Source organism: Dendrobates tinctorius, unplaced genomic scaffold (assembly GCF_039654945.1).
Source record: "Dendrobates tinctorius isolate UK_male_01 unplaced genomic scaffold, ASM3965494v1 ptg000089l, whole genome shotgun sequence".
Taxonomy (NCBI): Eukaryota; Metazoa; Chordata; class Amphibia; order Anura; family Dendrobatidae; genus Dendrobates; species Dendrobates tinctorius.
In genome coordinates this window covers 15070001-15083486 of record NW_027361757.1, presented here as the reverse complement: position 1 = coordinate 15083486, position 13486 = coordinate 15070001, and the positions used below count along the sequence as shown (strand labels likewise).

The window sequence follows — 13486 nt, the reverse complement described above, 5'->3', positions numbered from 1 at the left end:
CCGAGGAGGAAAAAACAAAACACAAGCTCAGCCCAGAAAATCAGAGAGGTTGGAAACTAGCGGATTGCAGACCCCTAATCCTATCACACAACTAGCAGTAGCTGTGGAGTGTTCCTACGGTGATCCTAGACACCTCGTCACAGCCGGAGATCTAAATAAGCCTAAAGAGAGAAAAGGGAAAAACTGACTGCCCCAGAGCAGACCCTAAAGCAATAGGCAGCCCCCAACATATAATGACGATGAAACGAGATGAAAACACTAACACAGATAAAAAGATAGGTTGAGCAAACGATGGGGCCCAAGCTAACTAAAAAGGACAGGACAGAAAAGCTGCTGTCTGCAATCCGAGAAAACCCTGCTAAAAATATTACCAACACAACTGATAAGCAAAAAGGACCCTGAAGTCACTAGACTTCAAACCCTATATCAGCACTCAGAATATTCTGAATGCAGAGCAAAAGAGAACACTGATCAAGGAATAAGAATCCAGCACATCCCCGGCCGGGGATGGCTGAACTCAAAAAACAAGGTAAACAAAACCAAAACTAATAAGTTCAATAGCAGAGCAAAAACTTATCTTTGGGAAGCAGGAATCAGACTGGTCTCCAAGAATCCAGCAGAGAAATCACCAGCCACTCAGAAGGGCGTCGGCTGCCTTATATCCAATCTGAAGTTCCTGTTACCCAGTCACAATCCACCTGATCAGGTGTTTGATTTCTTTCATCCAAATCAGCCTCACTACCTTCCTTCACCAGCAGAGGGAGATCCTCGGACACAAAAGGTGAATGTACAGATGAGCTCACAACAGATACGCATGTTAGTAGGGTCTGGAGGTTAGAGTCAGCACTCAGTACTGGTACTGCTTAGCACCGCAGTGCAGTCAGCGCCAGTGGGCGCCAGTCAGCACAGGCATCACTACCGCATGTGTCGCAGCATCCGTCTGTACGGCGCCTTGCACAGATTGTGTGCTTTCCAGCGCTGAGCTCAAGCTAGTTAGTGGCGACCGCAAGTGCAGACCCAGTGCATGCTCAGAGTGGTAGATTAATGTTTGCTGCACCTTGTGAAGGTTAACAGGGCACAGCATTCCAGGGGGAACTTTCCCTGGCCCCGCAGTAGCGGTTCCAGACGCTAGCAGGTCTAGAGGGGCACTGTTCTCGTGTTTCGGCAGCAGTGTCCTGTGACCACTAGCAGGTCTATAGGGGCACTGTTCTCGTGTTTCGGCAGCAGTGTCCTGTGACCATACGCTAGCGCTCCTCTAGCTGTACCCTGTGAGGTTTAACAGGCTCTGGCATCAGTTCTGCGGACTCTGTGCAGTAACAGAGCCCGCTTCCTATCACACCGGGTCAGTGGTGACCCGCCGGTGTTCAGCGAGCATCTTGCTACACGCTATCCGTTGTTGTATAGCAGCAGTGTTCCATCTCTGCACAGTGGACCCCGGATTGTGATCGCACCTCTTCATAATTTATCTTTGGTGCGATCCACCAACCATAACAGAATCGATGTAAAATTGTATATACTGTATTATTGTGGTAACCTCAAGTGGTGAAGGGCAGGGAGTTGTGCTCCTGGTGGTTTACAATGTGCCTCAAAGTGGCCAAGCTTTCTGTCATGATGAGCCGGCTTCCCTCCCCAATTACACAGACACAATGTCCCACAACATACAGTGCCTTACGAAAGTATTCGGCCCCCTGAAACTTTTCAACCTTTTCCCTCATATCATGCTTCAAACATAAAGATACCAAATGTAAATTTTTGGTGAAGAATCAACAACAAGTGGAACACAAATGTGAAGTTGAATTAAATTTATTGGTTATTTTAAATTTTTGTGGAAATTCAAAAACTGAAAAGTGAGGCGTGCAATATTATTCGGCCCCTTTAACTTAATACTTTGTTGCACCACCTTTTGCTGCGATTACAGCTGCAAGTCGCTTGGGGTATGTCTCTATCAGTTTTGTACATCGAGAGACTGAAATTCTTGCCCATTCTTCCATGGCAAACAGCTCGAGCTCAGTGAGATTTGATGGAGATCGTTTGTGAACAGCAGTTTTCAGCTCTTTCCACAGATTCTCGATTGGATTCAGGTCTGGACTTTGACTTGGCCATTCTAACACCTGGATATGTTTATTTGTGAACCATTCCATTGTAGATTTTGCTTTATGTTTGGGATCATTGTCTTGTTGGAAGGCAAATCTCCGTCCCAGTCTCAGGTCTTTTGCAGACTCCAACAGGTTTTCTTCAAGAATGGTCCTGTATTTGGCTCCATCCATCGTCCCATCAATTTTGACCATCTTCCCTGTCCCTGCTGAAGAAAAGCGGGCCCAAATCATGATGCTGCCACCACCATGTTTGACAGTGGGGATGGTGTGTTCCCGGTGATGAGCTATGTTGCCTTTATGCCAAACATATCGTTTGGCATTGTTGCCAAAAAGTTCGATTTTGGTTTCATCTAACCAGAGCAGCTTCTTCCACATGTTTGGTGTGTCTCCCAGGTGGCTTGTTGCAAACTTTAAATGACACTTTTTATGGATATCTTTGAGAAATGGCTTTCTTCTTGCCACTCTTCCATAAAGGCCAGATTTGTGCAGTGTATGACTGATTGTTGTCCTATGGACAGACTGTCCCACCTCAGCTGTAGATCTCTGCAGTTCATCCAGAGTGATCATGGGCCTCTTGGCTGCATCTCTGATCAGTCTTCTCCTTGTTTGAGATTAAAGTTTAGAGGGATGGCCAGGTCTTGGTAGATTTGCAGTGGTATGATACGCCTTCCATTTCAATATGATCGTTTGCACTGTGCTCCTTGGGATGTTTAAAGTTTTGGAAATCATTTTGTATCCAAATCCGGCTTTAAACTTCCCAACAACAGTATCACGGACCTGCCTGTTGAGTTCCTTGGTCTTCATGATGCTCTCTGTGCTTCAAACAGAACCCTGAGACTATCACAGATCAAGTGCATTTATACGGAGACTTGATTACACACAGGTGGATTATATTTATCATCATTTAGGACAACATTGGATCATTCAGAGATCCACAACGAACTTCTGGAGTGAGTTTGCTGCACTGAAAGTAAAGGGGCTGAATAATATTGCATGCGCCACTTTTCAGTTTTTGAATTTCCACAAAAATTTTAAATAACCAATAAATTTCATTCAACTTCACAACTGTGTTCCACTTGTTGATTCTTCACCAAAAATTTACATTTGGTATGTTTATGTTTGAAACATAATATGTGGGAAAAGGTTGAAAAGTTACAGGGGGGAGAATACTTTCGCAAGGTACTGTATAAAAGTAAAAGCTGAGAGAATGCTCAGCATATATCAGCATGTAGATATGAATGATTCAGAAAAAAATTATGCGGCACTCACCATGGCAGCTTGAATGAAAAATCCTTTATTTTGTGACTATCATCTTAGATGGTAAGGTGCTTTGGTGGGCAGAGGCGTACAAGGAGCGAGGACGACGGCTGTTTCGCACTACCACGCCACATCACCGTATTAACAAATTATTTTTATAGGATTTCCCAAAACTCTCCAGACCAAAGAGAAATTAGTGGAATACCTCACCCTTGTCATCTTCACTGCGTCTGGGCAGCATGCCGCTGTGAACTTTGGTCAGGTTAGTCTGTAATAATTGTGATGACAAAATAATATAAGTGCAGCTGGTAGTCAGCTGGGTAAGAAACTGCAGGAGCTGGCATTTGTGGTGGGATTAGTAGACTGGGTTCTAGTGGAAAAAAAATATGACAATTATTAATTCCGAGATTCACTCTAATATGAAGAAAGGAAAAAGGTTCCACTTGGCAATGAGTTAATTTATTCCTTTTTTGAATCTACAATATTTTAAAACTACTTTCACTTGCAATTAGTAAAAAAAAATCCCACTAAGTGTACATGAAAATACAGTCAGATCTAAAGTTTGGGCACACGTGTCCATGCAATGGTTTTCCTTGTTCTTTTTGGAACGTGCACATTGTAGATTCAGACTGAAGGCAACAAACCACAACAAAACATACATGAAAATAGTAAGTAAAAAAACACGTGTTAAACCTTAGATTCCTCAAAGTACCTCCCATAACTATGATGACAGCTTTACACAACTTTGGCATTCTTTAAAGTAGCTTCATCAGGAACCATTACTTTACGTCATGAAGGTCAGTCAATACAGAAAATTGCTAGAACCTTGAAGGCATCCTCAAGTGCAATCTTTAAAACCATCAATCACCATGATTAAATTGGCTTTCAACAGGACTGCCCTGGGAAACAATAACCAAAAAGTACTTGTTCTGTTGAGGATAAGTTCATCACTTACCAGCCACAGAAACTGCAAATTGATACCACCTTAGATAACAGCCTTCAGAAATGATGCACATAGATAAAATAAAAACCCAAAAAAGGAGAATAAGGACCAAGGAGCAGTATATAAAATATATAAATTTTATTATTGTACAAAAATGAAGAATAAAAATCAATGCTGTGTAATTTATAATAGCATACACAAAGGAATCAGCGACACCTAGATGCCACATACAGACTAAGTTAGGTACATATATGGCAAATTAATTGGATCAATATCAAACACATGTACTAGGAATTTTCACAATATGGCCATAAAAAGACACACAACTGGTAAAGAATTAGTAATAAATAATAACCACCAAAAAAAGGTGATAGATAGTGCAAAAAAAGGTAAATGTCTCTCAATAGTATATATATAATATATATAAATAAAGTGCAACAGTGCAATATTGATGATTCTTCGAAGAAGCTAAGAAGAGAAACGCGCGTTGGGGTCCTTCAGCCCACATTACAGCAAGGTTGGTCTCTGGCTTTACATGTTTACATTATTTGTTCAAGTCCCATGTACCCTCTCTAGTACTTTGGCTAATACCATTGATTGGCACTTTAGGTATTGGACTATATCTCTTTTTTGTGGTCTATTTTGTAGGTCCTTGTCTTGGATCATCAATATTGCACTATTATAAATTACATACCATTGATTTTTATTCTTCATTTTTGTACAATAATAAAATTTATATATTTCATATACTGCTTCTTGGTCCTTATTCTCCTTTTTGGGTTTTTGTGATAATATAATGGATGTGCTTCTATATTACTAGCCTCTTTTTTGGATTCACATAGATAAAATAGTAGACACATCTTATTTCAAATTCAAGGCACACATACCACATCATGGCAGCCATGGTACTCTTTAACTACATGCCATCCCATCTGGTTTGCACTTAGTGAAAGCCATTAAAAGTGACTACTGACTACCTGATGAAGCTGCTTGAAGGAGTGCCAAGGGTGTGTAAAGTTGTCATCAAATTAAAAGGGATGTACTTTGAGAAATCTAAAGAAATCTATAGTTGAACACATAATATGGTTTGTTTCACATATGTTTCTCTACCCCTTGTTTCAATATGTGCGTCTTTGTGGTTTTGCTGCCTTCAGTCTGAATCTGCAATGTGCAGGTGCCAATGAGAGCAAGGAAATCCATTGCATGAACAGGTGAGTCCAAACTTTTAACTGTTTCTGTGACTATAGGATAAAAGAGGAGTAGAATGACCTCACAGAGCTTTTTTATAGTCTCTAACCATGGAGGAACATAGCTCTGCATAGTAACTGTAGAAACAATAGGGTATTTTTAATAAAAGCATTTGTACTGTTACCTGTATAGATTAATTAAAAAAATGTATACAATGTCTTGTCCTCTCTAATATACAGTATTACAATGCTGTTCCCCGCAGTATGATTGGTGTTCATGGATCCCAAATGCTCCTCCAACCATGCGTTGCCCTCCACCAACTAAGAAAGAAGAGGTTACCATACAATATATCATTGAAAGCTTACCTGACAGAGGTCGATCATGCTGGCATCTTGGAGCTGTATGGGCTTTGAGTCAGTTTCAAGATAATGAGGTAAGCAAGTGAGTAAGCAGAAGAACCACAATATGTCCTGCAGGTATCTATTTGATTTGTTTAAAGCTTTTCTACTTTTGACAGCTGTTAAAGGTGATCTGTCAACAACCGCATGCAGGTCTTTTAAAGCTAAATCTAGCAACACTTTTATATCTTATATCTGCTGCTGTATTTGAGAAATTGCCCTTTTATTTCATATGCAAATGAGGCATTAATTGCTTTGGGTGTGACAGAACACTTCCCAATCCTCTGCCTCCTGAAGTTGGTTGTCAAGGGCACCATCCTCTTTAAATTGATTGATAGCTCACTCTCCAATTTCCTTGCCTTGCAGCTGGCCTCACATAGAAAGTGAGCTTTCAATTAAGCTAAAGAGGCTGGTGCTGGGAGAGGAAAAAAATGTCAAGAGGCAGAGGCTTGTGAAATGTTATGTCACCCCCAGAGCCCTTAATTTGCATATGAATTAAAACTTTGATTTCTAGGGAATGCAGCAACAGATAGCAGACATAAAGGCGTTGATAGATTTACCTTTCAAAATTTTGCAGATTGCCTTTAAAAAGCTGTAGACCTTTCTTTAGTATAAAAATTTGTTAATACAAGGAAATGTTTTATTACTAAATCCTTCAAGTAATGGATCATACAGCTGCAGAACAACGAAAAATTGTCTTCGCTACTTGCCTATATGTGCCTTGATTCTGAGGAACACAAATGTGAATGGTGGTTTGGAATAACTTTCACCTTCTTTCCTGTTGTTATCTAGTTGTTTCTAGGCATGTATCCAGATGAACATTTTGTTGAAAAACCTGTAAAACAAGCAATGGCGAAATTCAGGAAAAACCTTGAAGACATTACCAGTTTCATCCTTGACCGCAACAAGAATAAAAAGTTGCCATATTATTACATGTCTCCAGACAAGATCCCGAACAGCGTTGCTGTATAAGTTTACTGGAGCTACTTTCTGGATCAACAAGATCACACATGAAAGTGTAATGAGGACCTGGAGCTACAGTCATCTGATTTACTGCAGCACTTCTTTTCATTTATCAAACTATATTCATGTTTTATGCCATACAGATATCTCACTTAAAGAGCTCTGGCCAGAAGGATTTCACCCCACAAACTTTTTATAACCGCATGTAGCTCTTTCAAAGACAAGTCGAGCAATACCTGTACATGACCGGTTCATTCCTTCGTTACTAAAAAATAAGTGTTTGAATTTATATTTAATGAGGATGAAGAGCTGTGTGTAGATCTGAGTCCTCTGTCACTCCAGCTCTATTCCCCACACAGCGATGCCTCCTCCTTCTTGAGTGAGATCCTCTATGCTTTGTGAGCCGTCAATCAAGCAGGAGGAGGTGATGGTGCTGGGAATCAAGTAGAGCTGGAGTGACAGAGGCTTCAGACCTACCATAGCCACTCAGACATGTAATGGCATTACTGGACTTGTCTTTAAAAGAGCTACATACACATATAAATAGTTTTGGGGGTGAAATCTTGTTGTCAGATTCCATTTAAGATTACTCTTAATTTCTATAAAACCATAGACAACATAGCTCCAACACATTGTGATATCAGGCCACAATGAGCTGCTTGAAATATTGTGTTCTGTTCAATCTGTTGGATTACATTTGGCTTTGTACGTTGTAAACATAGATTCTTACATTAGTAATATACAACTAACAATGGTAATACAAAACATAACAGGTTATTAGTTATGTAGAAAGTAAAGTGTATACAGATGACAAAGTCAAATTCTGCCTACACAAGGCACTAACTGGTTTCTCCTTCAGAACATATAGGCATAAAAGAAAATCCTATATTTTATCTTCTATTACAGTAATTGTTTTTACATGTTGATTTTAACTTTGAATAAAAAATATTAATGTAAATTAAATGATTGTCAGTCTCCAGTTCATATATGGTAGAAATCCCCTATAATAATGGACACACTGTCAGAGTTAAAAACCTGACATGTGCGCACCACCATTGAACACAATGGATGTGCGTGTGTCTGTATTTGTGGTCCTTAAAGGGAATCTGTCACCCCTTTTTCCGAATATGAGCTGCCGGCACCGACATCAGGGGCTTATTTACAGCATTCTGTAATGCTGTAGATAAGCCCCCGATGTAACCTGAAAGATAAGAAAAAAAGAGTTGGGCCCCGTTACACATAGTGACGCACCAGCGATCCCGACAACGATATTACCTTGTCAGGATCGCTGGTGTGTCACTACATGATCGCTGGTGAGCTGCCAAACAGGCAACTTCACCAGCGATCAGCAGCAGTGACAGGAGGGTAACAAGCGACGCACGTCGCTTAGTTACCGACTATGTACCTTAGTCACCAGCGCGCTGGTGCAGGGAGCTGGTAACCAAGGTACACATCGGGTTTCTAAGCGGCACGCGGCACTTAGAAACCCGATGTGTACTTTGGTTGCCAGCTCCCTGCACAAGCGCGCTGGTAACTAAGGTACACATCGGGTTTCTAAGCACTGTACGCTACTTAGACACCCGATGTGTACCTTAGTTACCAGTGCCAGCTCGCTGATTGCTGGTCTCCCGCCTGTCACACGCAGCGATGTGTGCTGGCCAGCGAGAGACCAGCGATCAAAAACATGTCCTGGCCATTCCAGGACGATCAGCGATACCCGACGGGGGGGCTGGTCGCTGGTAAGTGTCACACACAGCGATCTCGCTGGTGAGATTGCTGTTGCTTCACAACTTGTGACTCAGCAGCGATCTGGCTAGTGAGATCGCTATGTGTGACGGGGGCTTTAGATTAAATTCACCAGGGGGTGGTCCAGTCCGATGGGTGTCATGGTCTGGTCCGGCGCCCCCCATCTTCATACGATGCCGTCCTCTTCTTTCCTTCCTGTCGTAGCTGTTGAGGGCAGAGCAGAGTCCTGCAGTGCGCAGGCGCCGGGAGCCACGACAGGAAGGAGCGCCGGAGCCATGACAGGAAGGAAAGGAAAGGAAAAAAGAGGACGTCATCGCTAGAAGATGGGAGGCGACGGACCGGATCGCAACACCCATCGGACCAGGTCGCCCCCCCGGTAAGTATAATCTAACTCTTTTTTCTTATCTTTCAGGTTACATCGGGGGCTTATAAGCCCCTGATGGCGGTGCCGGCATCTCATATTCGAAAAAAGGGGTGACAGATTCCCTTTAAAAAACGGACCACGAACGGACATAAAAAATGTACATGTGAAGGGAACCTAGAAGACAGAGCAGAACACTTTGTCTACTATTGCAAGGATATAAGCAGCCCATAGCATGGACCACAGATAGTCTGTTCTGGTATTTAGAAGCAGAATCTGGTACGTTAATGTATTTAGAAATATGATTATTATGCACGCTCCTGCAAATGTGATCAATTTTCCTTGTACCGTAATTGAAATCTGTAAATTTATACAGCTCTGGCAAAAATTAAGAGACCACTGCAAAATCTTCAGTTTCTCTGATTTTTCTCTTTATAGGTATATTTTTTAGTAAAATGTAAATTGCTCTTTTATTCTATAAACTACAGACAACATGTCTTCAAATTTCCAAGCACTAAATTTTGTATTTATTTTCAAAAAATGAGAAACGGTCAAAAAAAAAAATGCAGAGTGCTTGCAGACCTCAAATAATGCAAAGAAAACAAGTTCTTAATCATTTAGAAACAACAATACTAATGTTTTAACTCAGGAAGAGTTCAGAAATCAATAATTTGTGGCATAACCATGATTTTTAATCACAGCTTTCTTGAGTCTTGGCATGCTTTCCACCAGTCTTTCACACTGCTTTTGGTTGACCTTATGCCACTCCTGGTACAAAATCATCACTACACCTGTAGATAATTTACCAAAGGGTTATTATTTCCAATATGGGGTCACTGGTGAATTCTGCTATTCTCGGACTTAGGGGCTCTGTACATGGAGTCTGCAAACTATTCTAGCAAAATCTGTGCTCCAGGAGGTAAATAGCGCTCTGTCCCTCCTGGGTCTGGCTAAGCAGCACTGCACAGCCACATATCGGGTACTTCTACATTCAGTAGAAAATATGAGACAAATTTTGGTACCATTTTTTACCCATTTCCCAGTGTGAAAATGTAAAATATCGGGATAAAACAAAATTTTAGTGGTAAAAATGTAACAACGTCACTGCCCTATGGTATAAACGTCTGAGACCCACATGATGAATTCATTGAGAGAGGTGTAAACATTATTTTAGTGGTAAAAATGTAATTATTCTTTCTTCATCACCCAATGGTATAAAATTCTGTGAGGCACATGTGGTTTCAATATGATCACTGCACCCCTAGATGAATTCATTAGGGGTGTAATCTGTAAAATGATGCCACTTATGGGGGTTCCTGCTGTTCTGCCACCTCATGGTCGTTGCCAATGAAACGTGGCACCTTCAAACCATTCCAGCAAAATCTGAACTTCAATATGGCTCTTCTTCCTTTCTTGCACTGTGCCTCAAAAGTAGTTTGCACAACAAATTTTGGGGTCCATTTTCTCCTGCTAGCTTTGTGAAAATGGAACAAAATTTGATGCTAAAACAACATTTTTGTGGAAAAATATTTGTTTTTAATTTTCATAGATCATAACATTATGTGATGCACCTGTGAGTTCACCACACATCTAGATAAATTTCTTGAGGAGTCTAGTTTCCAAAATAGGGTCATTTGTGGTTTTTTTCACTGTTTAGGCACATCAGGGGTTCTCCAATCGCAACATGACACCAGAAGACCATTCCATCAAAATCTATGTTCCAAAACATCACTTTTTCCTTTATAAGCCTTGATGTGCACCCAAACAGTAGTTTTCCCTCATATATGGGTTATCAGCATACTTAGGAGAAATTGCACAAGAAAGTTTGAGGTCCATTTTCTCCTGTTACCCTTGTAACAGGACTAAAAGAACATTTTTGTGGGGAAAATGTAATTTTTTTTTTATTTACATGGCTCAATGTTATAATTTTATGTGAAGTACTTGGGGGTTCAAGGTGCTCACCACACATTTAGATAAGTTCACTGAGGGGTCTAGTTTCCAAAATGGGGTCCCTTGTGGGGTTTCCATTGTTTAGGCACATCAAGGGTTCTCCAAACACGACATGGCATCTGCTAATTATTCCAGCAAAAAGTCAAACGGCACTCCTTCCCTTCCAATCCCTCCTGTGCGCCCAAACAGTAGTTTTCCTCGACATATTGAATATTGGAGTACTCAGGAGAAAATGCACAACAAATTGTACTGTGCAGTTTCTCCTGTTACCTTTGTTAAAATGCTAAATTTGGGGCCAAAAAACATTTTTGTATGAAAAATGTGATTTTCTTAATTTTCGCAGATCAATGTTAAAAAATTTCTGTGAAGCACATAGGGGTTCATGGTGCTCACCACACATTTAGATAAGTTCCCTGAGGGGTTTAGTTTACAAAATGGGTCACTTGTGTGGGGTTTCCACTGTTTAGGCACATCAGGAGCTCTCCAAAGGTGACATGGCATCAGTTAATTATTTCAGCAAATTTTGCATTCAAAAAGTCAAATGGCGATCCTTCCTTTCCGAGCCAATCCGTGCACCCAAACTGTAGTTTTCTCCCACATATCAGGTATCGGTGTGCTCAGGAGAAATTGCACAACAAATTTTGGAGTCTATTTTCACCTGTTACCCTTGAAAAAAATAAAAAAAATTGGGTCTAAAGTAAAATTTTGGTGAAAAAAGTTAAATGTTCACTTTTTTCTTCCACATTCCATTAATTCCTGTGAAGAACCTGAAGGGTTAATAAACTTTTTGAATGTAGTTTTAAGCGCATCAAGGGGTCCAGTTTTTATAATGGTGTCATTTTTCGGAATTTTCTGTCATATAGACCCCTTAACCCCTTTCCTACATTAGACGTACCATTCCATCCATGTGACCTGGGACCCAAGTCCCAAGGACGGAATAGTACGTCTAACGCGATCAGCTGCACTCACGAGGGGAGCGCAGCTGATCGCGGCCAGGTGTCAGCTGATTATCACAGCTGACACCCGGCACTATGTGTCAGCTGATTATCACAGCTGACACCCGACACTATGTGTCAGGGGCAGTCACGGACCGCCCCCGACACGTTAACCTCTGGCACACTGCGATCAAACACGATCGTAGTGTACCGGGGGTTTAGGGAAGCATCGGCAGGGAGGGGGCTCCCTCCGTGCTTCCCTGAGACTCCCGCAGCAGCGCTATGTGCAGCACTGCTGCGGGGGCATCCTTTCCTGCAGGTTCCCGGATCCAATATGGCGGCGGGGACCTTCGGGGGCCTGCAGGGAGCCGGCTTCCTCATGGCTGCAAAGCGCCGGCATGAGGAAGCCTCCAGCACTGCCTGTGACAGATTGCTGATCTGTCACAGCGATCTGTGATGTGACAGATCAGCGGTCTGTCACAAGACAGTGATGTCCCCCCTGGGACAATGTAATAAAGTTTAAAAAAAAAGAGTAAAAATATTTTATAAAAAAAAATCGCTAAATAAATAAAAAAAAAATATTCCCTAATAAATTCATTTTTTGAAAATAAAAAAAAAACAAGAAAAGTACACATATTTGGTATCGCCGCGTCCGTAACGACCCGCCCTATAAAACTGTCCCACAGTTAACCCCTTTATTTAACCCCTTAAAAAATAAAAATAAAAAACGAAGCAAAAAATAAAGCTTTATCATGCCGCCGAACAAAAAGTGCAATAACGCGCGATCAAAAAGACGGATATAAATAACCATGGTACCACCGAAAACATCATCTTGTCCCGCAAAAAACGAGCTGCCACACAGTGTCATCAGTGAAAAAATAAAAAGTTATGGCTCGCAGAATAAAGCGATGCAAAAATAATTATTTTTTATATAAAATTGTTTTCATTGCATAAAAGCGCCAAAACATAAAAAAATAAATGAGGTATCGCTGTAACCGTACTGACCCGAAGAATAAAACCGCTTTATCAATTTTACTGCACGTGGAACGGTGTAAACGCACCCCCCAAAAGAAATTCATGAAACGCTGGTTTTTGTACATTCTGCGTCCTAAAAAATCGGAATAAAAATAGATCAAAAAAGTCACATGCCCGAAAATGGTACCAATAAAAATGTCAACTCGTCCCACAAAAAATAAGACCTCACATGACTCGGTGGGTCAAAATATGGAAAAATTATAGCTCTCAAAATGTGGTGATGCTTAAACTATTTTTACAATAAAAAGCGTCTTTTAGCGTGCGACAGCTGCCAAAAATAAAAACCCGCTATAAATAGTAAATCAAACCCCCCCCCCCGTTATCACACCCTTAGTTAGAGAAAAATAATAAAATAAAAAAATTATTTATTTCCATTTTCCCATTAGGGCTAGGGTTAGGGCTAGGGTTGTGTTGGGGTTAGGGTTGGAGTTAGAATTGGGGGGTTTCCACTGTTTAGGCACATCAGGGGCTTTCCAAACGCAACATGGCATCTGATCTCAATTCCAGCCAAAAAAGTCAAATGGCGCTGCTTCCCTTCCAAGCACTGCCATGCGCCCAAATAGTGGTTTACCCCCACATATGGGGTATTAGCGTACTCAGGACAAATTGCACAA

General features: G+C 41.1%; 1 protein-coding gene across 1 annotated transcript in view; it reads left to right on the top strand.

Moving 5' to 3' along the window:
- Positions 1-7808, top strand: part of ALOX5 (arachidonate 5-lipoxygenase) — a 165973-nt gene extending 158165 nt beyond the window's left edge. The window contains exons 12-14 of the mRNA XM_073585854.1: positions 3515-3615; positions 5747-5917; positions 6675-7808. Of these exons, the coding sequence (XP_073441955.1) occupies positions 3515-3615; positions 5747-5917; positions 6675-6854 (452 nt within the window). The 3' untranslated portion in view covers positions 6855-7808. The remainder of the gene's footprint in view (positions 1-3514; positions 3616-5746; positions 5918-6674) is intronic.
- Positions 7809-13486: the final 5678 nt, after the last annotated feature.